General features: G+C 41.4%; 1 protein-coding gene across 2 annotated transcripts in view; it reads right to left on the minus strand.

Moving 5' to 3' along the window:
- Positions 1-24420: 24420 nt before the first annotated feature.
- The window catches only part of NAF1 (nuclear assembly factor 1 ribonucleoprotein), a 76468-nt gene continuing 75289 nt past the window's right edge, over positions 24421-25599 (minus strand). The window contains exon 8 of one of the 2 annotated variants that reach the window (XM_034772012.1): positions 24421-25206. In XM_034772012.1, coding sequence (XP_034627903.1) covers positions 24752-25206 — 455 coding nt within the window. In that variant the 3' untranslated portion in view covers positions 24421-24751. The remainder of the gene's footprint in view (positions 25207-25599) is intronic. The other variant, XM_034772010.1, reaches the window with a different exon arrangement.

Genomic DNA, 25599 nt, shown 5'->3' on the forward strand with positions numbered 1-25599 from the left:
GGGAGAGACTGAGGGAGTACTACAGAATATCCCATACCACAGTGTTTAGAGAACTCTCCTAAAAAATTGGAAGCCCCAGTTGAAACCCCTCCGCCTCTGGCAGAGGGGGAAAATGAACATGTATCGTCCACAGCCCAGGCAAGTAGTCTAACCACTAAGCTATAAATTAGGCACCACTCCCACCTCTTTCTCCTTCAACCAGATTTGAATGGAACCAAGTCCAGAGGCAGGCCTCTGAGCACACATACCAAATCAGGCCCACTGTGGTTTAGGTGGCTAGATGCCCTGTTTTGTGAATCACTCTGGGGCTTAGACAGGAGGTCTACTTTTAGGGGCTATCCCAATTCTGACATTCAAAGACACTGGGGGGCTATGACTTGTGCCCCCTACTTCTCCCTGCATGGCCAGCAGTAGGGACAGGAACTGTAGGGAGAGCAGCAGCAGTAGGTTCTGCTGCCCTCTGGTGGGGGGAAGCCAGGTGTAGTGAGTGGATAGACGGCTGAGGGTGGGCAGACTGCCAGAGTAATCAGGGGACCTAGCACCACTGCTTCATCAGGGGATAGTAGGTCCCATTGCTCAGCCTTGGCGCTTCACTGGTGGAGCCCAGGCTCTGACACCCTGCCTAGAACCCATTCATCCCAGAAGGAAAAAGAGGCAGACCTGGTGCCCAGCCCAGCTGCTCAGCACCAATCAGCTCATGCCTGCTGCCTCTTGTACCAACCACTCATCCAGTGATGGGCAGGGGAGAGAGATGGTAAAGGGGGTCAGGGATCTGGGGAACCATGAGAGAGGAATTGGAGATGGGATGAGCTGAGGGGTCAGTGATCAAGCCAGCTGGAAGAGAGGAAGGTCAGGAATCAGTGGTCAGAATCTCTAGTGAGCCAGGGGTGAGAGAGAGGAACAGGAGACCTATGTGGGGAAAGAGGGCAGGGAACAGGATATTTCACCATAGGGGACCCAGGGGATGGGAGGGGGGGGTACAGACCCAGCCCTTCCCGTTCTAGGAGCTCTCCAATGGAGAGAGGCCATCTGTGGGCTGGGTGGAATGTCAGAGTAAAAAGGGAGACAGAGATGGGGCAGGCTTGGGGGAAGCAGAGTGAGTGTTTGTCATGTACTTCTGTCTTGCTCAGGCACCGGCTCCAGGCACCAGCCCAGCAGGCAGATGCTTGGGGCGGCCAAGGGGAAGGGGTGGCACATCGGGCTGTTTGGTGGTAATTCGGCGGTGGGTCCCTCTCGGAGGGAAGCACCTGCCGACGAATTCCCGCAGAAGAAAGTGGCGCAGTGGAGCTGCCGCCAGAGTGTCGCCGATCACAATTGCAATTACAGCTTTTTTTTTTTCACTGGAGCCGGTCCTGGTCTTGCTTATACACATCAGTTGTGTTCACCATAAGATCCTTAACTGCTCTTTCAGATATGGCTGAGGTTAGCTTAAATAAGGTCTTTTACACAAAGTGCCACCTAGAGGCTGAACAGTATAATACAGTTTATCATTCTATTACATCTCCCCTTTTAAGATCTACATTCCTACCATTTACAATATTTACACTATCACACTGTCTTTGAAGTTCAGTACAGATCAGTCTGTTAACTGTGTCTGAATCATACTGGTTTTCCAATTACATGACCCAAACGTGTAACAATTTGGTCATCTAGCGGTCCATTAGTTACAATGACAGATTGTGGTCTGTAAAGAATCCTTGAGTTGTCTTCTTGTTATGCATCTACCATCTGTAGAGGTCACTCTGTTGATTGTTCTCTCTGAGAAACAAACTGTAGATGTCAAGAGTTTCCATTGTTGGTGTTGGTCACATATGAGCTGGGTGCTGATTTTTTTTTTTCTTTATGACAGCTGGAATTGTCCTTTTTCTCCATCCTCTTTGACATGAACATCGTCATCCAGTTCTAGAACCTGGCAGTTCTCTGAATGACATCTGCTGTAAAAAAGTGTTTGTCAGTTCTTTTCACCAGTTTTGAATTCTCTTCCCATCAGGAGCTGTGCTGGACTATATCCAGTAGCTGCTATTGATCTGTAATTCAGAAGAGCAAGGAATGGATCTTTCTGGATAGGATTTTCTTGGCTGTCTGTGCGGCTCTCTCAGCCTCTCAATTTGCTTATGGGTAATGTGAACTGCTACTAATATGATCACAATTATGTTTCATTCAGAATTATTTAAATTCTGCTTCAGTGAATTGTGGCCCGTTATCCATCACTAGTTGTTCTGGAATACTGAAGTGAGCAAAACTGCACTTCAGTTTCTCAATAACACTGCCACATGTTATGTCTTTCAAGTACATTCCTTCTATATACCTGGAAAAATAGTCCATGACAACTAGGTAATGATGTCCTCTGAATTTAAATAACTCTGCAACTAGTAGTTTCTAAGGTCTCTCTGGTCAAGGTTTTTGTACATGGCATACTTCAGCACTGTCTCTTAAGTTGATTTGTACTGTATCTCCTTTCATCATATCATCATATCCTCCATCAAGTCCTTCCATCTTTCTGACTAGGCCCATCGTGGCTGAGAAAATTGTTGCTATTTGATCCTTTGATCATATGCACTCTGAATGCATAGCTTTTGTCTTTGTAAGTTGTTTTTGTGGTGAACTGACCCATGTAGTTCAGAATACCAGGTACTCAGAGCTATGGCAGATGAGTTCAGCTCTGGGAGAGGTTGAAGGAGATTGTAAATCCCTTCTAAGATGACTGTGATATCATGAGTCCATTTTAAAGTCAATAGTCTTGCCATGAAAACAACGCCGGACTCCTTGTTGTTTTTGTGGCTACAGACTAACATGGCTACCCCTCTGAGTCTAGCCATGGATATTCAGTTTCCCTCTCCAAGCAAGCTCTGTGTCATCACAAGTGACAGATCCCAGAAACAATGGCTCTTGACTGTCTGTATTATGAGTCAATTCCCTGATTCCTTGGGCGTAGCCAACAGTTTCAAAATGCCCAGGAGTGGAACAGGAGAGCTAAGGGGTTTTGTGTGTGCAGAAGGCTGGAAGGAGGCAGTGGAGGGTGGCAGGTTAGACACAGGGGCAAAAGGCAGACAGGGATTCAAGAGGTAGTGGCAGGCAGAAGGGATGCTGTGGCGGGGGCAGAAGGAGGAGTGGGCATGGGGGGAAGGTGGAGTAACAAGGGAAAAAACAAGCAGTCTTACTGCAGCTGGGCTTGGCTCAGCAGCAGACATGCCAAACCCGTGAAAAAATGCAGAAATCGGACTTGTTTTTGGCTTAATTGGCTTGTGAGTTGCTTGATGGCTAGTTTTTGGCTTGTAGCTTGTTGCTGCTTCTTTTTTTAATCAGCTCAGGAGTTAGCAGTGGCAAAGGAGGAGAGAGTCAGGGGTGCACAGCGGGCCCACGACAGTCCCAGACTGCACGCTGGGGGTCTAGTCACAGAGTGTTGGGGTTCTTAGGGACTGGCTTGTTTTGGCCTGGTTTTGAAATGGGATTAGCTTGACTTTGGGATTATTGTGAAAGTTGGGGTGCTTATTTACTGCGTAAAAGTTGGCAATTGTGCTCAGCAGCACAGAAGAGCCAGCACAGGGGACAGCCAGAGGATACCCTAACACCTTGCTCTGCACTGTCTCCAGGACCATCTGTATTCATTAAGGGTGCCCCCTATTTTTTCCCCATAAATTGAGCACTGTGGGCATGTAGTACATGCAGCAGTAGGCATGCTCAGAGACTGAAATGTAGGCACCCAGGGAACTTTAACTTTGAAAACTCAGGCTCTGAGCAAGTTCAAAGGTGCCTGCTGGTCAGCGGGAGTTTTGTGGATTGCAATAGAGTCAAAAGTGAAACTTCGGGGTCTAAACCTGAGATTTAGGTAGCTAAGGCACCTAAGTACCTTTGTGGATCTGGACCTATAATTCTAATTCTGCTCTCACTTACTCTGCTTGTACATCAGTGCAACTCTATTGACTTCAGTGACATGACTCTGGGTTTACACTCGAGTAAATGAGAGGAGAGTGTGATCCTGTGGTCTCACTAGTTGTACTGTGAGAGTATTCATCCAAAGAATCCTTGGGAAAGTGAGGAAAGAGTTGATCTGCTTTCCTACAAAAGAAGAGCAGTTACCTATCCTGGTTGAAGGAATCTGCAAGGGAGAAGTGAAATTATCTGCCTTCAAAGGGGAGCCAGAGATGAGATCAAGTGGGACTTGAAGGATGCTCCTGGGCTGGAAGTTTTGACATGGAGGAAGCCCTAATGCTGTCAAGGAGGTAATCTCCTCCTCCCTTCCTGTATTTGGGTTATTTCAGATAGGGGGAAGGTCCTCTTCTGGATTACTAACAGTAGTTATTTTGTAATAAACAATCACTGCCTCAATAGCTTTGTCCAGTTTTACATTATATTTCCTGGACCTCACATGCCACAAGTGCCCAACATAGTTTTGGGTGCTGTTATGTAATTAATAATAAATGAGCAGGATATTTACAAGTACCTTGACATTGTTGTTCTCCTTCTCCCACATCTTTTACATATACCAACCTACCTTCCATCATTCCATAACACTGCACATATGTTGCTCACTTGTTCCCCCCTGTGATGGGGTATCCACTCCACAGAAGACCTGAAGGGATTAAGGTGGCTAGGTAGGCCAATTAACTGCCTAGGCTGCACCTGGAGAAGGAGCCAGAGAGTAATGAGTGTTAATTAGAGACAAGGCTGGCTCCAGGCACCAGCACAGGAAGCAGGTGCTTGGGGCGACCAATGGAAAGGGGCTTCAGCGGCAATTCGGTGGCAGGTCCCTCAGTCTCTCTCGGAGGGAAGGACCGGCCACTGAATTGCCGCCGAAGAATGAAGCGATGTGGTAGAGCTGCCGCCGAAGTGCTGCCGATTGCGGCTTTATCTTTTTTTTTCCCCCTTCACTGCTTGGGGCGGCAAAAAAGCTGGAGCCGGCCCTGATTAGAGATGAGGCTCAGCTGGAGAAGAACTGTATAAAGCCTAGTAACTGAAAATAAAAGGGGACTCCAGAGAGGCAGACTGCAGTCACTGTCAGGGTGAGAGAAGGCATGGGAGGCAACACCCCAGAGATACAGCAGTAAGGTTTAGGATTGTGACCTTGACTTTTTCTTGTAGAATCCATGGGCTAAAACCTAGTGTGGAAGGTGGGCCTGGGTTCCTGCCTTAATGTGTTCTCACTTACATAAGCATGGTCACATCATCAGTCACTTGCACCAGCTTCCTGTTCTTCCTAAAACTGATATCCTTGAGTGTGTTCCAGCATATCTCATGGATACTGATTCTCTTTACTCTCATCCCAGATTCATCCATTTCTCTGCGTCCTCTGTCTACCACCATTCTATTGTTTATGCAACAGCCTTTTTCTCTGTAATACTTGCCCTCTGTATCTTTCCATCTCCCTTTTTTCCTAAGCTGTCTATGTCACTTTGTGCATTACTTGCAGTGGAACATGCCACTTATTCACCAGTGTACATTTACACAATTGACTTTTGTGATTTGTACCATACACTTATTCTATTATAATGTAAAGAATGATGGGAAATAGTTCGTATGAGAGATACCTGACAGGATAAATGCGGAGATCGCAGCACCTTTTTTAAATTGAGTTGGGTTTATCTATTTAGGGAATGATACCTTCCAGTAATATTGGCAGAAGATGAATGCATCTTGAATTTAAACTCCTTATGTGGCTCCATGTGGCATTTAAACCGTGCTTAGAGCATTAACCAACACAAAATTAGCTAGTAACCCTGGAGGAATGGCCACAATGTAGGCTAACTAACCAGAGATACAGAGAATACCCAGAAAAACAAAGTTATCTAAAGTCTACCTAGGAAATTTGGCAGATGGTACTCTGGTTTTAATTTCTATTATGTCTGCAGGCATACTTCTAAGCAACATGTGGAATGGCAGCAACACTATTACTATGATAAAATCCACACCTTTCTAAGAGGCTGTCTACAGACACAACCAAAATTGAAACCACAGTCACTGCAAGGTGCTTTGCAGAGATGAACTTCTCAAAATGCAAAGGAACAGAGCTCTTCATTTGAAATATATGACTAGAAACCAAGAATGCTAATTTCACACAGAACAAAATAATAAATTCTTTACAGAATAACACTGAAGACTTGGAAAACCGATCTGGGCACTCTAAGTTCTGCTTGTTTGTTTTTCCAGAATATGATAAAAGGTAAACCAATAGAACTTAGGCAGATTTTTTTTCTTTTTATGAGACTCATTACAACCCACTGATAACCTTAATTAACAAATCAATGTGCACATTCTGTATCTGGCACCAAGTCCCTTAGGAACTTCGTTTTGGAGGGAAGGCCAAGGAGCTACAAAAATTGTAGTAGGGTATCTTATGCCCTGCAAAAGTCATATTAAAGGTCTATATAAAATCTATAGGACAAGGCTCCAAGTTCTGAACAGCTAAGGAATTAACTAGAGGTCTTTACCTGTTGTATTTTAATTTCTAGCTGACTGTTTTCTGAGAGGGAAAAGATGACCAGCATTACAGTTTTCCCTTAATAGCTAAGGTAGAAACTTATCTGAAGGACCTGTAGATTAATAGAATACATTAGCTAACTACTAGTGTCTCTGGCTATTTACCTGGTTGTCCTGTTTCACGGTTTGCTTTATTACCACAGCCGATTCTTTACAACCAAGACTTCTGTGAACCCCGGGAACTGACAGGGTATTGTAACTCCTCTAGATACTCTTATTATTAATCTGAAGCCTCTTAAATGTCTAGGGGACACAGATCCCTGGTGCAGAACTGAAATAACTGAGCTGGCTAACTGAGAAGAACAAAATGTTACAAAATTAGCCAATAAGTATATTCACCCAGCAATGTGGTTGAATTAAGGACTGAAAAAGAAAGGGAGAATAAAAATGATGGGTGAAATTCGAAAACCTATGCAGAAAAAATAAAAATAGATGGGAGAGGAGAACAAAGAGTAGTGTTCAAGGTCAGTAATATAATAATGAGGGAACAACCATTCCCCCACACTTAAAAGAAGAAACAGAGATCTTTACTAGGCTACTGTTGAAGATAGGCAATCTCTTCTTTCCAGTACTAATATAAAACAATGAGTCTTAGTTGTCTGCTTTATTATTCCATTCTTGGTTCAGAATTAATAACTAAAAAGCATTTATTATTCTATTTATTAAAATCATGCATACATTCATATTGAGACATAAGATTACTGTTTACCCAGAATGGAGATTACTCACCAGTTGATATCACCTTCCAGCCCCCAGCCCAACACACACAATTAAAAAATCTCTTTTTTGTCTTACCCTGGATGGCAAGGTGGGATTGCCCTCATTAGGTTGCTTCTGAAAATGATAAACTAGATAAGGCTTAAAAGATCAGCCTCACTGGTTCCCTCCTTCCTCTGCCACCCACACACCTCCCTTTTTATTTCATTATGTCTGGTTCAGAGTCAATTGTTAAGAAATTATTACTACTTTTTTATGGTCTGTACCTAACCATATGTGGTTTGAGACAGAATATTATAGTTTAATTGGATAAGTGACTAATCACTTATAGATACCGATCCTATTTACTTATTTTAACTTCACAGGGAAGAGGCAGAGGGACAAAACTGAGATGTGCTTAGAAGTCTGGCATAGAAAAAAGACAATGCTTTTCATCTACCTAGATTGCAAGCATCATAGCTAAAGGTGAAGACTATGCCCTGAGTGAGTTCTTCCCACCTTACACATTCCTTTGGGTCTTTATTCCTCTTTCTTATGGGTATGCAAACTGTTTCTCAATGAGGAGGGCCCCAGTCTCATAGACTCATAGACTCTAAGGTCAGAAGGGACCATTATGATCATCTAGTCTGACCTCCCGCATGATGCGGGCCACAAAAGCTGACCCACCCACTCCTGGAAGAATTCTCTCCCTTGACTCAGCTGTTGAAGTCCCCAAATCATGATTTAAAGACTTCAAATCGCTGAGAATCCTCCAGCAAGCGACCCCTGCCCCATGCTGCGGAGGAAGGCGAAAAACCTCCAGGGCCTCTGCCAATCTACCCTGGAGGAAAATTCCTTCCCTACCCCAAATATGGTGATCAGCTGAACCCCGAGCATGCGGGCAAGATTCTCTAGCCAGACCCTCTGGAAAAAGTTCTCTGTAGTAACTTTTAATATCCCATCATTGACCATTATTACTAATTACCAGCGATGGCACGTTATTGACCTATTGACTAAAATCACTTTATCCCATCAAACCACCCCCTCCATAAACTTATCAAGCTTAATCTTAAAGCCAGAGAGGTCTTTTGCCCCCACTGTTTCCCTCGGAAGGCTGTTCCAAAACTTCATCCCTCTGATGGTTAGAAACCTTCGTCTAATTTCAAGGCTAAACTTCCCGACGGCCAGTTTATATCCATTTGTTCTCGTGTCCACATTAGTACTGAGCTGAAATAATTCCTCTCCCTCCCTCCCTGGTATTCCTCTGATATATTTAAAGAGAGCAATCATATCCTCCCTCAGTCTTCTTTTGGTTAAGGTAAACAAACCGAGCTCCTCGAGTCTCCTTTCATACGACAAATTTCCATTCCTCGGATCATCCTAGTGGCCCTTCTTTGTACCCGTTCCAGTTTGATTTCATCCTTTTTAAACATGGGAGACCAGAACTGCACACAGTACTCCAAATGAGGTCTCACCAGTGCCTTGTATAACGGAACCAGCACCTCCCTATCCCTACTAGAAATATCTCGCCTAATGCATCCCAAGACCGCATTAGCTTTTTTCACGGCCTCGTCACATTGCCGACTCAGTCATCCTGCGATCAACCAGGACTCCGAGGTCCTTCTCCTCCTCCGTTACTTCCAACCAATGCGTCCCAAGCTTATAACTAAAATTCTTGTTAGTCATCCCTAAATGCATAACCTTACACTTCTCACTATTAAATTTCATCCTATTACTATTACTCCAGTTTACAAGGTCATCCAAATCTCCCTGCAGGATATCCCGATCCTTCTCCGAATTGGCAATACCTCCCAACTTTGTGTCATCTGCAAACTTTATCATCCCACTCCTACATTTGGTTCCGAGGTCAGTAATGAATAGATTAAATAAAATCGGACCCAAAACTGAACCTTGAGGAACTCCACTGGTACCCTCCCTCCAACCTGACAGTTCACCTTTCAGTACGACCTGCTGCAGTCTCCCCTTTAACCAGTTCTTTATCCACCTCTGGATTTTCATATCAATCCCCATCTTTTCCAATTTAACCAATAATTCCTCATGCGGTACTGTATCAAACGCTTTACTGAAGTCGAGGTATATTAGATCCACCGCATTTCCTTTATCTAAAAAATCTGTTACTTTCTCAAATAAGGAGATCAGGTTGGTTTGGCACGATCTACCTTTCGCAAAAACGTGTTGTAATTTGTCCCAATTGGCATTGACCTCAAGGTCCTTAACTACTTTCTCCTTCAAAATTTTTTCCAAGACCTTGCATATTACAGATGTTAAACTAACAGGCCTGTAGTTACCCGGGTCACTTTTTTTTCCCCTTCTTGAAAATAGGAACCACATTAGCTATTCTCCAGTCAAATGGTACCACCCCCAAGTTTACAGATTCATTAAAAATTATCGCTAACGGGCTTGCAATTTCTCGCGCCAGTTCCTTTAATATTCTCGGATGAAGATCATCCGGTCCGCCCGATTTAGTCCCATTAAGCTGTTCGAGTTTGGCTTCTACCTCGGATACGGTAATGTCAACCCCCACTCCTTTATTCCCATCCGTCTGGCTTCCACTATTCCTCAGCCCTTCATTAGCCTCATTAAATACCGATGCAAAATATTCATTTAGATATTGTGCCATGCCTAGATTATCCTTAATCTCCACTCCATCTACAGTCTTAAGTGGTCCCACTTCTTCTTTCTTTGTTTTCTTCCTATTTATATGGCTATAAAAGCTCTTACTATTGGTTTTAATTCCACTTGCAAGGTCCAACTCTACACGGCTTTTGGCTTTTCTCACTCCATCTCTACATGCTCTGACCTCAATAAGGTAGGTTTCTTTGCTGATCCCTCCCATCTTCCACTCCCAGTACGCTTTCTGTTTTTTTCTTAATCACCCCTCTGAGACCCTTGCTCATCCAGCTCGGTCTAAATCTCCTGCCTACGAACCATTTTTCCTTTCTCGGGATATAGGCCTCCGACAGCTCCTGCAACTTCAACTTGAAATAATCCCTGGCGCCTTCCGCCTTTAGATCCCTAAATATGTTAGTCCAATCCACTTCCTTAACTCGTCCCCTTAATTTATTAAAGTTAGCCCTTTTGAAATCGTAAACCTTATTCTCCGATTTAATTCTGTTAATCTTTCCATTTAGTTTAAACTGAATTAGCTCATGATCACTTGAGCCAAGGTTGTCCCCTACAACCATTTCCTCAACGAGGTCCTCACTACTCACCAAAACTAAAATGGCATCCCCCCCTCATCGGTTCAGCAACTACTTGATGAAGGAATTCATCAGCTATCACGTCTAGGAAAATCTGAGCCCTATTATTGTTACTAGCATTTGTTCCCCAATCTATATCCGGGAAGTTAAAGTCTCCCATGATTACACAGTTCCTATTAGTATTTACTTCCCTAAAAACATTAAAGAGTTCTCTGTCCATATCCACCCTAGATCCCGGCGGTCTATAGCACACCCCAAGCACTATCCCAGGGGAGGCTCTAGTAGTTCTTTTACCCAATGTGAGTATTGCCCAGACAGACTCCGTTTTATCCATTCCATCACTTATTATTTCTTTACAGTTTACCTCATTATTGACATACAATGCTACTCCCCCACCTTTACCTTTGATGCGGTCTTTCCTAAACAGCACATACCCTTCCATACCTGTAGTCCAGTCATGACTACCATTCCACCACGTTTCAGTTATTCCTACAATATCCGGTTTCATTTCTTGGACCAGGAGCTCCAATTACTCCATTTTGTTACCTAGGCTTCTTGCATTGGTGTATAAACATCTTAATTTATGCCGTTTGGCATCTTTCACATTCGTTATCCCATTTGGTATGGACACCGTACTGCTAGTATGACCTATTAGTCTAGTATCCATCCCCCCCTCCTCCTTATGTCCAATCTCTTTCCCCCGGCTATATCCGTTCTTATCTCATCGTCCTCCCTCTCAATGTTATAATTTGGTGTGGAGATTAACTGGACATCTCCCAACCGTCTCCCCCAAATTCCTAGTTTAAAGCTCTTTTGATGAGATGAGCAGCCTCCCTCCCAGAAGTCTATTTCCTTCCCTACTTAGGTGAAGTCCATCCTGTGAGAACAGTTTTCTGTCCAGCAAACAGGTACAAATGCAAATAACTTCTGCATGTACAGCTGTACCCAAATGTAACAGAACCTGATATAACACAAATTCGGATATAACGCAGTAAAGCAGTGCTCCGGGAGGGCGGGGTTGCGCACTCCAGCGGATCAAAGCAAGTTCGATATAACACGGTTTCACCTATAACGTGGTAAGATTTTTTGGCTCCCGAGAACAGCGTTATATTGGGGTAGAGGTGTAGTTAGATCCATTGACTTTAAAGGGACTATTTGCATGAGTAAAGATCTTGTTGGCAGGACCAGGGTTTAATACAATAAAGACACAGAGTTACATTCACAAGTGGAACTTAGATTCCTAACTGCTTGTCATTTTAGGTGATACTGGCATTCACAAAACCCCTGCTCAATGCCACCTAAGCCTGTAGGTGCCTAAAGTCACTCGCTACCTAAATTTCCACTGGTAAAGTCCCTCAGGTGCCCAAGTTTCAGCATCTGGGGATGTACACAGCCACTTAACTCATAACACCCCTCAGCAGCTTGCCATCTAATGCCAAAGATCCAGAGGGCTTCCCAACGAGGCATTCCCTCACCTATCTTGAGTGTGGGGCCCAATCCAGTAGGCATGTGCAGAGCATACCTAAACCTGCACAAAAGACAGTGGAATGTTCAGCGCTAACAAACTTACTTTCACTTTTACCTGATGTTGTGCATATTGTAAAATGAAATTTAAAAGTTAGGAAATGCCAGGATTAAGATTGCCATGTAACCATTGTGTATGTATACATTAAGATAGTCTATAACTATATGATTTCATACTTTTTTTCCTACAGGATGTACAGAAATAAGGTAGGGTTATATAGTGAATGAGGCTGGGGTTTCAGAAAGGCAAATAATGGCCTTGTGATTAAAACATTGGGCTGTGAAACCCAGCAGTCAGAAGCCTGCACCAGTATATATAACAATAATGTGCACCATCCAAAGGTAAACTAGACTTGCCAATGGGCAATAGATTTTCAAACAGAAAATACTTAATTAAGTATTGAAAGAATGTTCCAGATACAAATAAAGTCCTGTATTTTCATTTGCACCAATATTCAAGAAAATAATATTCAGCACTTGCATTGCCTTTTTATTTTCAAAATGATTTACATATATTTAATCCTTACAACATTTCTCACAGGCATTGTAGGTAAATCATATTATCCCTCAAAGCAGATTTAGATGTAAGTCTTCCCGGAAAGCTAATAGAAGATATCTAAATCCCCCTATACTGACTTATCTTCCATTAGCCTTCCAGGAAGATGTGCATCCAACTTCCTTAGACTGCTTTAGAAATTTCAGCCTAAGTTACTTTTATCAGGCCACAGAAATAGTTAATATTAGTGAAAGTATAGAATCAGGTTTCTAGCTGCTGGTCCTATGCTCAAACCACATCTCTCTTCCGTACATCATAGCTTTCTCAAGATGAAAGAGTAAAAATAAAAGATAAGGAAAGCTCAGATTAGAATTATGAGTTAGCCCAGTCATATTAAAACAAGGCAGAAATGGAGAGAGATTGATTTCAGAACATTATCCATCTTTTGCTCCTCCCACTTAGTTAGAGAAGTGGTGAAGTTCTGTCTTTTTTGGCATCAATTGCAATATATAACATCACCATTTTATAGTATTCAACATTCAGATATAACTGCTTTGCTTTGAGGTTTTCTTTTTTCTTTTTTTTTTTGCGCAAAAAGTTACTGTTTCTTATATGTAGCATTTAACATATTGTCTCTTTTTTGCAAAGGGATTTTATCTCCTGTCACTGTTCCCCCCATATACAGTCTCTAATATTTGTTCTGATTTTAAAATATCCTACTCTTTTTGTCTCCTTTGTCCCTCCTCCGTTCTGCCTGAGTATCCTATCCCCAGAACGGGAAGACTGCATGCAATACAGGAACAGAAATCTTGTAAAAGAGTAGCTATCTCAAGGGATTTCCAGTGTCTGAGACAGAAGGAAGTCCTTTCTGATGGCAGAAGGTAACTAGCATTTTGAACCAGGAAATAAAACAAGATTTACAAGCCCAGAAGTTGCCTAAGAACACTAACCTTCAAAAGCTTGTAAATACATCTTAATTTTGAATCCACTAGCTTTACATGCACATAAGATCATGCAAAATGTGTTGTCATTCCTATTCTACAGTTCTGTGTACAATCCTTAAGTGGATAATTTTCCTGTACAAATTCCAGATCTGTGTCCTGAACAGATATACAGTACATTTGTCCTCTCCTCACTTATTGAATTAATTTCTTTGTTTAGCTATTCAGATAAAGGTAACTCTTCTCCTCAGTTAACCAGGAAATTAAGTCCAAAAGCCACAAAAGGGAGGCGGGGGGAGGAAAACCCATCTCTAACAAGACATAGCATTTACTCTCCTCCTTCTGTATGATATTTAGCAAGTTGTACTAGTGGACACGTGGAGTGTCAGCAGTTTTCTATCTATTACTGTAGCATGAGTGCAGGAAAATAAATCTCACTTAACGAAACAGTAGCATGAGTTCTAAAGTACTGCATGGAATAAAAAGAAACAATTATGAAGATGCCCCAAAAAACCTCACCCTATCTTTATCCATTTGAATAAAGCGAGCTTAATATTCTAACCAATTGAATTTTGAATTCAACTCACAGTCCAGAGTTCAGTATTTTAGACAACTTTAGCAACTAAATTCATTCTGCCTGAATTAAAGTTTAAATAGAATCTTCAATGCCATTTAAAATATACAGGGTTCACCGACCCTATCTTGTGCAAATGGGAAAAATAAACCATAATTACTTTTCTAACAGGATAGTCACTCTTCTGGCCTGTGACAACCATTTTTAACTTCCAGCATATTAGGCACTCTGCCTAAGCTAATTTCAACTTTATAGACAATTATTTTGTTGTAAAGACCAGAGTTTGAAACAAGAGTGTGCAAAACCTTCCCTCCTCCCCTTCAAGGGGAGGAGTAAGAGGCTATTTGTTGTTTTGTCTAAAAGGCTCTTCTGATAGCAGCAGATTAATGGTCTGAGTGCTCTCACCTTCAGTGACATCCCAATTCTTTAAAATAAGGATTTCTATAAGCTTCATAACGTCGTGGAACTTCTATCGGCTACATATCTTCCAGAGGACTTTCTTCTTTCATCATACTGGAGCAACTGAAACAAATACTAAACAGACAAATACTCATACACATGAAAGCATGAAACCCTAAATAACATGCCCAGGAAAGAAGTAAAGATTTCTTGCCAAATTATAGTAATTGTTTTTTACTTACTATCTCAATCTCTAATAGCACCATAGCATGCTCTGCGCTGGCATGGTGGAGACCTGGGCTGCCAGAGCAATTTCAGAAAGAGAGAGAATTGTATTGACAACAGAAACTAGGTGGGCTGGAAGCGAAATTATTCATGTTGGGGAAAACTGGGTTCTTAGTGCCACCATGATCTCAGAGCACATCAAATGACTAACCTCATAATGTATTACTGGTAGGAGATCGTGGTCCATTTGTGCTGGGTGAGAGAAAAGAGCAGAAGCTTTCCTCTTGTAACCAATGCCAGTCCCACACAAAGTGAAGATGTAGTGGGGGGCGGGGAGGGTTGCAGGGAACTGGCCATCACAAGGTAACACTTTGGGGAGCAATGGGTAAAGGCAACAGGGACAATCAGATAACTAATGGGAAAGAGATTAGGCCTATTAAGTGATATTGGGTGCCATGGCTTGGGAGTTAACCCTCTTTCTCCCTCCAAGGTTGGTCTCCCCAGGAAATCTCCAATCCTTTCCCCATGCTTGGAGGTTAGGCCCCCAAGGTAGGGAATGTGTCCTCTCCATTCCTAGCAATATTGTGTGTGTGCAGTATGGCATCCCAGCTCTTCACCACTTAGATGTGGAACTCCCTGGATAGAGGGTTCTCTCCATCTTTCACCTGGAGATTGCTGGGAAAGTAGTAAGGATTCCTCTTTACCCACCCTCTCTTTCAGCAGCATGAGGGAAGGTGGACGTGTGAGGGGGCCCGTTCACCAGGAACAAAATCAGTCTCCAACCCTCTCACTTCCTGATGTTCTAAAACTATCATGAGCCACCGTTCTCACTAAAACTATTCTCCTTACCTGGGGTGACAGTTTTGTTTTACTCATGAGAGCACAATACATTCCAGCTGCTCTGGATAACCTTCATCCAAAATCCTAAAGTTCCAGGGAATGGATAAAAGGCTTTATTCTTGGCCCCTGTATGCTATTATTTTGAGGCTCAACTGGAATACAGTATCAGGTTTAGTAAAAAATGGTCGAATGGACCTTCACTAGGAACAAACAGAGAAATAAATGGACTAATTTTCAGAGGTGCTTTTGTGTGCAGTTTACATCTCTGAAAAGTCAGGACATGATTTTTCTTTAAGGATGTGGGAGACCAAAGTTCAAATCCTGCTCCAATAACTACTAGGTTATTTAGGTACAGTGAACTGGTTCATCAGGAGAGATTGAGAGGGATCCCCCACACCAGAACATCCCACATTCTAGTGGCTAGAACAGTCTCATGCAATGTGAAAGCCCCAAGTTAGTATCCCTTCGCCAGATCAGGCAGAGGGGGAACTGAAGCTGGATTTCCCTATATCCCAGGAAAGTAGTCTAACCACTAGGCTATTGGTTATACAACACCATGAATCTAGTCCTTTGCTTTTGTAAAGAGGTCTGCCTTGGAAACAAATCATCTTTGTCAGGACCAAATGCAAAGTTTGATTTCAACCCAATTGAAGATTTTTCTGACTTTGATTTGCTGGGAAAAATTGTTTTTGATTCAACCTGATTTATTAATTATTATTATTATTTTGGTATTGCTAGAAAACTGAAAAATCCATTATTCACTCTGCTCTACTCAGAAGTAGCCTTTCAAAACTGTGTGAAGAATGGACCTGGAAACATACTGTAAATACTACTTACACTTCATCACCTAAAAAAGGAACGTTTCGGATATTTTAGAAAACTATTGCCTTTACACTGAAGAGTTGTTCATCTGAGCTACTGCACAAATCTATTTTTTCCTTCTAACCCGATGCTCATTTTTCACATGTATCAACATAAAAAAAGCATTTTTTAAGATTAGTTTCCAATATGTGAAAAACACTTCATCTTTCTCTGAACATCTGCCTCTTTACTTTCTAAAAGATTTATCCCATGGTTTTATGTTCATTTTATGACACATCATGTTTTTCCAATGGCTTTATACATAACAATGCATTTCACCACGTCTCTCTTCTTTTGATGTAGCAGTGCTGATCAAGCCATGTCCTAGGATAACTGCACAGTGGTAGCGCCTATTTACAGCAAATAAAAGCCTGATGGTGTTAGCATCTAAACCTCTTTTTCTGCAACCTAGTACTGAAGACGACAGAAAGCTTATGAACCTTTCTGAAAAAGACACAGGAAATGAGGCACCATATTTCTGATTGTCTTAAGTTATTATTAATCATGTTTATTAGGGCAATGCCTAGTGGGCCAGCAAAGAATGGGACCCTATTATGTTAGTTCCTGCCCCAAAGAGCTTACAACCTAGGCCATGTCTATATGTATAGCACTGCAGCAGCATAGTTGTACCGATTCAGCTACGCTGCTGCAGCGCATGTGTTGAAGACACTCTATGCCGATGGGAGAAGCTCTCCCACCAACATAGTGCTGTGCTCATGAGTGCTTATGCCTGGGTAAGTTATGTCACGGTGGTTTATTGACACTCCTGAATGACAAATTATGCCAGCATAAGCTGTAGTGTAGACAGAGCTAAATAGAGAGGGCAGGGTAGGGGAAGGGATAGAATGCACAAGCAGAGTGAACTATGTGAGGACAGCAAACACACTAGAATCATAGGACTGGAATGGACCTCGAGGTCATCTAGTCCAGTCCACTGCACTCAAGGCAGGACTAAGTATTATCTATTCTAGACCATTCCTGACAGGTGTTTGTCCAAACCTGCTCTTAAAAAGCTCTAGTGACGGAGATTTCACAACATCTGTAGGCAATTTATTCTAGTGATTAGCCACCCTGACAGGAAGTTTTTCCTAATGTCCAACTTAAACTGCCCTTGCTGCAATTTAAGCCCATTGCTTCTTGTCCTATCCTCAGAGGTTAAGGAGAAAATTTTCTCTCCCTCCTCCTTGAAACAACCTTTTATGTACTTGAAAACTGGTATGTTCCCTCTCAACCTTCTCTTCTCCAGACTAAACAAACCCAATTTTTTCAATCTTCCCTCATAGGTCGTGTTTTCTAGACCTTTAATACTATCAGAAATGCTAACCTTCACCCAAGTTAGTGCTGGCAGGCAGAGGCTGAGTTTCATGGACAGTACGAATTAATTAGAGTTAGATGTCATACAGGCACTCTGTTCCTTTAATTACTGTATGTTAACAGCTTTATCTGTATGTTTTTGATACAGAAGTGTCTCCTCATTCTTTAAGCTTTCCACTAACCTTAAGCACTACATTACAAGTGCCATTGTGTACTCACAGATTACATGGTGGACAGCACTGAAGTAATTAAAAACTCCTGGTCTCTCATTCTGTCCAGGGACAATAGTTACTCTAATTCTGCCCCTCCTGGAAATCTCTGGTGTTAATGTGCATTTCCTCTACTTGCCATTTGCCTTGAAAGGAGAGTCTGGCTGCACATTCATTTATAGTTGGCATCTTGGTTAAACAAAAAATGTGATTGCAGGAACATAAGTACCTTTTTGTGTACTCTTGCATGCCTGCACAGTACAAAGACAGTTCTAAGGTAATAATAGTTGTTCGAGAAATCAGGAGAGACGAATCAGCCAGAGACTCCAACCAGTACAAGCACCCAAAGCATGTACTGCTGCACTACAGGACCCACTGGTGCCACCATTTCCTCTGCCCAGTTCTAGGGTTTGGGATACTGGGGAATTCCCCTGCACTCTGGGGAAACTAGGACCCAGGTGTTGCCTTCCCTCCCCATCATATGCAGTCTTGAGGAGAAAATCTGCAGAAAGGGACCAGCTAGTAGGAGCAGCTAGAAATGTTCAATTTCTACCAACTGCTCACAGAAGAGAAGAGGAAAGGAAAATAAGTAGAACTTAAGCATCTAACTTGCCATAGGTCATGGCACTGTCCTATCACAAATGAATTCAGCATCCCAGATATGAAAAATTGGTAAGTTCTGCTCCTCCAGTAGGTGTCATTAAAGGTGGGACACAATGTCTTAAAGGTATAACCAAAAACATTATGAAACAAAGATGAACCAGTGCCACAAACTTATTTTTGCTTGAAAGTCTAGTTCTATAACCAGATAGGGAATTAACCCACCCCACCCAAAAATAAACTAGCAATATTTTGTCATGCTACAATTTTAAAACCTATTTGTTGAAATCTTCTGGCACATTAGTAATAGAAGATAAAACATGTAACTCCAATTCTGTCATGTTCTGTAGTTCAGTCAGTGCAATGTCTTTTTACAGTAATCATGAATATTAATTAACAAACTTGAAAATGTTAAGCTAACCTTGGGGGTATGCTTTAAACTTCCAAAACCAAAGACATTCAAGATGTCTATGTACCTACTCATTCTGTAGCGCCTACATATTTTCGAAGGGCCTCCAAACACTTGATGATCTTACCTGTTACTGTGCAGTGTAAGTTCATTAGTAACTGGAACAACAACAACAACAAAAGGCTGGAGGACGTATTGTTTCTGAAGAGAGAAGAATGGAAACCTGGGGCTGAAGAAGAGTCCCTCCTACAACCGATTTGACCAGATCAGCAAGCCAGGGGCTATTTTGCAGAGTTGTGAGAAGGTATTTGCCTTTCAGGTACAGATTTTGTTTTCTTTGTGGAGCAGGAGAAAGGGAAGAAAATGGGGAGACCAAAAGGCTGAGAAGGAGCAGTTACCTTCTGAAGTAACTGGAGTTCTTCATGGTGTGTGCCCCTGTGGGTGCACCACATACCTTTAATCAGAGATTTTCAGTAGCAGTGCTCATTTGGCCTACACTCAAGCTCTACACCTCCTTGTGCGTGGTACATAGGATATATATAGTTGCTTGGATGAACTATCCTTGGTTCCTTCTGCACTGTGAAATGACACAGATGAGAGACTGAAGTGGATGGCAAGTAGTGGAGCACCCACAGGAAGACACATCTTGAAGAATAAGGCAAGTAACCTCTCCTTCCACAAGTTGTGTCCCTATGAGCTCCACTTCAGGTGGCTCCCAAGCAGTATCTGTAGGAGAGAGCTTTGGAGCCAGATGTAAGACTGATGATCTGGCCTAGAGGCTCTACATGGGCATAGTGCTTTGAGAAAGTGTGAACAGATGCCCAGCTTTGCAAATTTCAGTCACTGGCATATCTTTCACCTATGCCATGGAGGTGGATTGGGATCTAGTGAAATAAGCTGTCACATTCTTAAAGGACGCTTAACGTTAGTAGCCTTTTAACAAGTAAGGATACAGCCAGAAATCCATTTTGAAAGCCTTTAGGTGGAAATTGTAAGCTTTTGATCTCTCTGCAAATGAAACAGTCTCAGAGGCACTCTAAGCCATATGGTTCTGTTCTGTAGCCCTAAGGATTCATCTGCTTGTCTGTATAAATATATTTTTTTTTATAAAAATGAGTATTTGATGTATTAAGGCTTATAGATTTTATATTAAAGTAAGTTTGGCTGTAATGCAAGAGACCTACCTACAGGCCAAAACCCTGTATGACTGAGCTAATGCGAAGTTAACACCCTTTGAGACCCTTACCCAGAAAAAGTAAAATTAGACAAAACACCCACACAGATGTCAGAGACCTTTACCTAAACCAATATTAATAAAGGGTGGGGAAAAAAGGGGTTTTGCCCACAATCTAACAGATACCCACAAGTGCGTACATACTGTATCCATACGCACATACATATTAGCCTATGGGGTAAGTGTACCTTAACATTTCCGTGGGGGAGGAATGAAATTTGGGCATAAGAGGAAGGGTTTCCTAATAATACCCTATAAAAAGGCAAGGCAGCTCACCATTAGACAGGCAATCTACCCACCTATTTGCTCCTGTCTACTCTTCATTGCCTCCACCTTTCAACTATGTCTCAATGCTACCAATCTCCTACACGGCTATTAACTATTGCTAGTTCTTCGTTCTTCATTTTTTCAAGACTGTAAGTTAAAAAGATATGTAATCTCCCTTATATTATATTTTATTTTTAGTTGAAACATATAGAGTTAAGTTAGAAAGTAAATAACTCTACAGTAGCTTCCTCTGACAGAGGTGCGAAAAATGCCCAAATGTTGCCAACACCAAGTTATTATCAAAACAGAGTATGAGTATTAATCAACTTTGCAGCTTATAATCTTATATTCATATATATCTATCTCTTAAAGAACTGTGATAGAAATACAGAGTTAGACTTGTAACTGTTTTACCATTTACTTACTGTCTTCATTGATTTTATAAAAAGTCATTATAACTACATCTGTCTCAGTGTAAACTTCCTGTCATAACCCCGAAGTTCCCTTTTATAAACTCTGTAAAGCCTGATTCAGGACGAACTTTATCTTCTGATCAAACAAATTGGCGAGCCAAAACCCATACTAATTAATATCCACAATAATCATTATTAAAATTATTAATTAAATAAAATTTAATTAAGTGGATGAATTAAATCAACACTAGTAACACACCCCAAATCAGGCTACAGTTCAAATAGAAGGCTAACTCCCTTCTAGCATCCAGAGTATGGAGGGTAGATTCCAGCCTAGAGTGTTGAGGCTTTGGAAAAAACACAAGATACCTAACATAATTGATGTAGAAATTAGAGGATATTTTGGGTTAAAAATTTAAGATGTGGACATGAGGAAACCTTTTTCTAAAAGAAAACTGTAAAAATGTGTCTGCCATTCATGCCCCAGTTCTCCAACTCTGTGGAAGTTATGGCTACCAAAAAATGGTGTTTTCTTAAATAAGTGTAGCATAGAGCAATTAGCTAGTGCCTCAAATGGAGAGTTCATGAGGCAGTTAAGAACTAAGTTCAAATCCAATGTAGGAGTGGGTTGTGACACTCCACTCCACATTCTTCATAGAGATATTGTTATGATATGAATATGGCATAACTAAGATGCATTTTATGTAAGATGGGTCATGTGAAGTATCGTTGGAAAGGTTATGATTTACTGATTATTATTAACCTATCTGTATGCATGTATGGAATATTTACTATATAACAATTACAAGTGGATTTACACCTGGGGAGCACACACTAGACAGAATGCAATCAGCCTGGATGGGCCATTAGGGAGAACAATAGGACTTTGAAGATGCTAATCTCCCACCTTCATGAGAAGCTTCCTGGGATGCTGCAAACAACCTTTGACTCATGACTGCTTTGACACTGCAGAGTCATGTGATCATGTCATCGGGTACTGGACTCCATCTTGGACTACTAGTATTTTTCCACTAATAGGGAGTGGGAATCAAACTGGGAAACAAAAGATTCCCGCCATAGGTAAATCCTATTTAAGACAGAGAAGTGAGTTAATCAGGGTTCATTCTTCACTGAATCCCCACCCAGGATGAAACAAAGAAACGGGGGGAGAAGAGCTGAGTCCAGGCTGGAAAAGGTGTCTGGCCTGTGAAAGAAATGCTGAAAACATTTAGGGGGAGAAATTACTACTTGTAACAAGTTTCTTTGATGTATTAAGCTTAGTTTGTGTGTTTATTTTATCTGTTCCATAATCTGCTTTGATCAGTTTGCTATCTCTTACAATCACTTAAAATCTATCTTTTGTAGTTAATAAACTTGTTTTTGTTGTCTCTAAACCAGTTTGTGGAATTCATAACTGGGGGCAAAAAACTGTGCATATCTTCCTCCACATTGAGGGAGAAAGCGAATGTAATGAGCTTACGCTGTAGAATTTTTGTGCAGCGCAAGACAATACAATCTTGGGTTTACACTCCAGAGAGGGAGTGCACTTGAGTTCTGGGCAATTCCCTAGCTGAGTCTTCCCATGCAGAGCCGATTTCAGTGTCTATCTTTCTGCAGCTGGGTGTGCCCCTATTTGCGTGTGTGCTGGAGGAGGCTTAAGGGCCTGGCTCAGCAGGACAGTGTAAGGGAGCCCAGGCTGGTGGAACAGGCGGGCAAGGAGGTACCTCAGTACATCAGGTGGCACCCCAGAGTGGGGGGTAACCTGTCACATGGATTTCCTTATTTGTGGGAATAGGTTAATCAATTTGTCACGGCTCAGGGCAACAGCACCTGTATTTCCCTCAGTGGTCCAGCAAGATCACCCATTCTCAGGCTTCCACTCAGAACAAGCACTTTCAGAACATATTTAGTCCACCCTTTATAGTGTTCAGAGGTCTTCACGTGCTCCTGGAAACTCCAGATCAATTAGTAGTCAATGGATTTTCCTCACTGGGGCATAGCTTCAAAAGGGTGGATTCAAAGTGGATCATTTGCATTCCCCTTACACAACCCAGGAAATCCTAGTAAAGCCACTTTACATGTATTGTTCCAAAAGGCCCTTTGAAGTTCCTAAAATCTTCCGGTGATTGACTAATTCAATGTCTTATAGAAGTTGCATGCAATTCCACAATAACTCATACACAATTGCATTTTAATACAATGGACTCCAAAGGTATTAAAGCTAATTCAATAAGAGAACAAGGCAGGAACAAGAGCTATCACAGCTGTTGGTGACTGCTTTGAGCAGCAGCTAAATTGCTGCTGGGCTTAAAAGCTGATCCAACTAATCAGGCAGCGTAGCCAGTTAGGCAGCCCACTACAAACCAGATGCATGCATTAGGTTGCCCTGGGACTGGCTCTGATGCAGGCCCTGTTTCCTTATAATATGGTTCCCTCAAGTTTCTAGCCTAACAGATTTACTTCCTAATATACCTAAGTAAAGATTATTTTAAATTCCTAAAGTATAGCTTTGTTCTCATACAATTCTTTTTTTATATTAATTTCATAATGCAGGTAACCTAGTGAGTCCAATTCTATCCCCAGAGTAGCTAGTTACCTGATTATCCAGAGTGGCTCATTCAGCAAGTTACTCAAGATTTACAGTTACTTCAGACATGAGGAGAAAAATTTGGCTCAATATATGTTTACAAAACAGTTCACTTGCAAATCAGTTCAGAAACAGAATACAAAAAAACCTTGTTTTAGCAGTGATTAACCTGTCACAGTTTCAGGGTTAACTGAACCTTTGCCCCCTCCCCACCCTGATCTTTCTGGAGGATACCCACTTAAGATTTCAGGCTCTTGGACAGAGACCCACACCTCTCCCTCCAGACCAGGGATTTAAGCTTGCAGTCCCTCTGCACATGACTGATTTCTCTAGCAAGTGTGACTGTGGTCTATCACCTGTGGTTAACCTTTCTCCAGGGGCTACAAGTATATACCAGGCAGAAAACATAAAAACAATCAAAATTCCTATACAGATGCTAAAAGCTTATCAGAAGTCATCCGTCTTATGGGTCCCTAGTAAGTAAGTCTCTCCAACCCTCCACAAAAGTTGGGGTCCCATTTGCACAAACGTCCTGTCCATTTGCTAGATCAGAAAGAGGGCCCATTGTCATTATAAACTCATTGTTTTTATACCAAAAGCCCTTTTTGCTTTCAGGAAAACAACAAACAGTCTGAACCAGCATACACCAACCTCCTCAGGAGCGGATAATTCTCTGGAAGTGGTTGCAGCCTGAGTAATTTGCCTTAATCACCTCCCTACTGTTTTTTATTTCCTGAAGGAGCTGTAGTAACACTCGTGCAGTGGAGCTACATACAATCCCTGGCCCATAGTGATTCATAAACCATTCATGAACTTAATACAATATGGTCCCTTGAGATATTACATGCAGTTGCAACATTAGAAAGGGTATATAATACCGGCCTTTAGAATGTGATGAAAGTGAATTACGTAATATTTTTCAACAAGTTGTACAGAAGCAACATTTTCAGTTAAGATACAAACTACAATATCTGCTTTTTTCCTAAAATATTTTTCTGGACCAATCATCATGCTATTTATGTCAATATATCCTTATTTTCATCTCAAGAGCAAATATTTCCTCTTGTACCTCTATCAGATTGATACTTTATATAAATGCTAGTTTAAAAGTTGCTACAAAAACACATCTAGACAGTTACAATGTAAAAATAGTGTTTATTAATTCTTGGAATACTTCAAACTTACTACATATTATCAAAGTTAAATCATTATTCAATATATTTCAGTTTTTTAAAGATGGGCTTATCAAAAGAAACACCAGGCTTTGTATGTCTGACATTGCTGCATAAGGCTGTATCTATTTAGCATTAGAACTTTGGATTTATTCTGTTCCTCTACATAATTTAAGCTCCCTCATATAAAATGTAAGTAGCAATCACAAAACATAAGGGGGTTTGTGGGTGGGAAAGCCATAGTTTTCTAAGATCTGCCGCTCATTGTACACTCAGTCATGAAAATACTCATCTAACTGTGAGGTCCAAACTGAGATGGATGACCATTTGGAGAAGCAGGTGGCGGGGGTGGGGGTGGAGGAGGGGGCGGAGGGAATGGGAATGGTGGACTATAAATGTTAGAGTACATGTTGGGCCCTGTCCACATCATGTTTGGATTTGGGGGTGGAAAGTGATGCATCTCATTACCAACAGGTCCAAATCCTGGAGGAGGAAAAGGATACTGAAGCATCATGGGATTTTTTTGTCTATGAGGCTGTGGAAACATTGCAGATTCTTCATGTAGCCTGTGATCTGAAGAGTACAAGTGCGGAGGTCTTAGTTGTGGTCTTGAGAAGCCTGGATTAACAGATGGATGAGGAAACCTGTCCCTTGAGAAGCCAGGGTTAAATTCTCTGCCACGATATCCTCTTGAATAATTTGAAGTAGGCTTTTGCACAGGCTGATGTTGAACTTCATTATTCTCACCTTAAAAAATAGCCACAGAATTACTTTTTTTAAAGTCTTAATATTCAAATTTTGGAACTTGGACTATATTTAAAACAGCTTAGTCTAAAAGTCTGACAAAACAGGTGGCCTTCTCTTCCTCTTTAAAATCTAATAATTAAACATAAAAGTATGCAACCAACATTTAAACAAACTCAAAACAAGGACTAGATTATGATTATCAGCTGACCTATTTGTGTTTTTAAAATGATGAAAAAATAAACCATATGAACTGTAAGGTATTTTTTAAACATCTGAAATTAGTAAATTTTGTGCGATTAGTGTGGCCAATAAATTACCATTTGTAAACAAAATGTTAAATGAACTCCATTAGGGTGTTTTTTTTTTTTTTTTTTTTTTTTTTTTTTTTTTTTT

Source organism: Trachemys scripta, chromosome 5, assembly GCF_013100865.1.
Source record: "Trachemys scripta elegans isolate TJP31775 chromosome 5, CAS_Tse_1.0, whole genome shotgun sequence".
Lineage (NCBI taxonomy): Eukaryota > Metazoa > Chordata > Testudines > Emydidae > Trachemys > Trachemys scripta.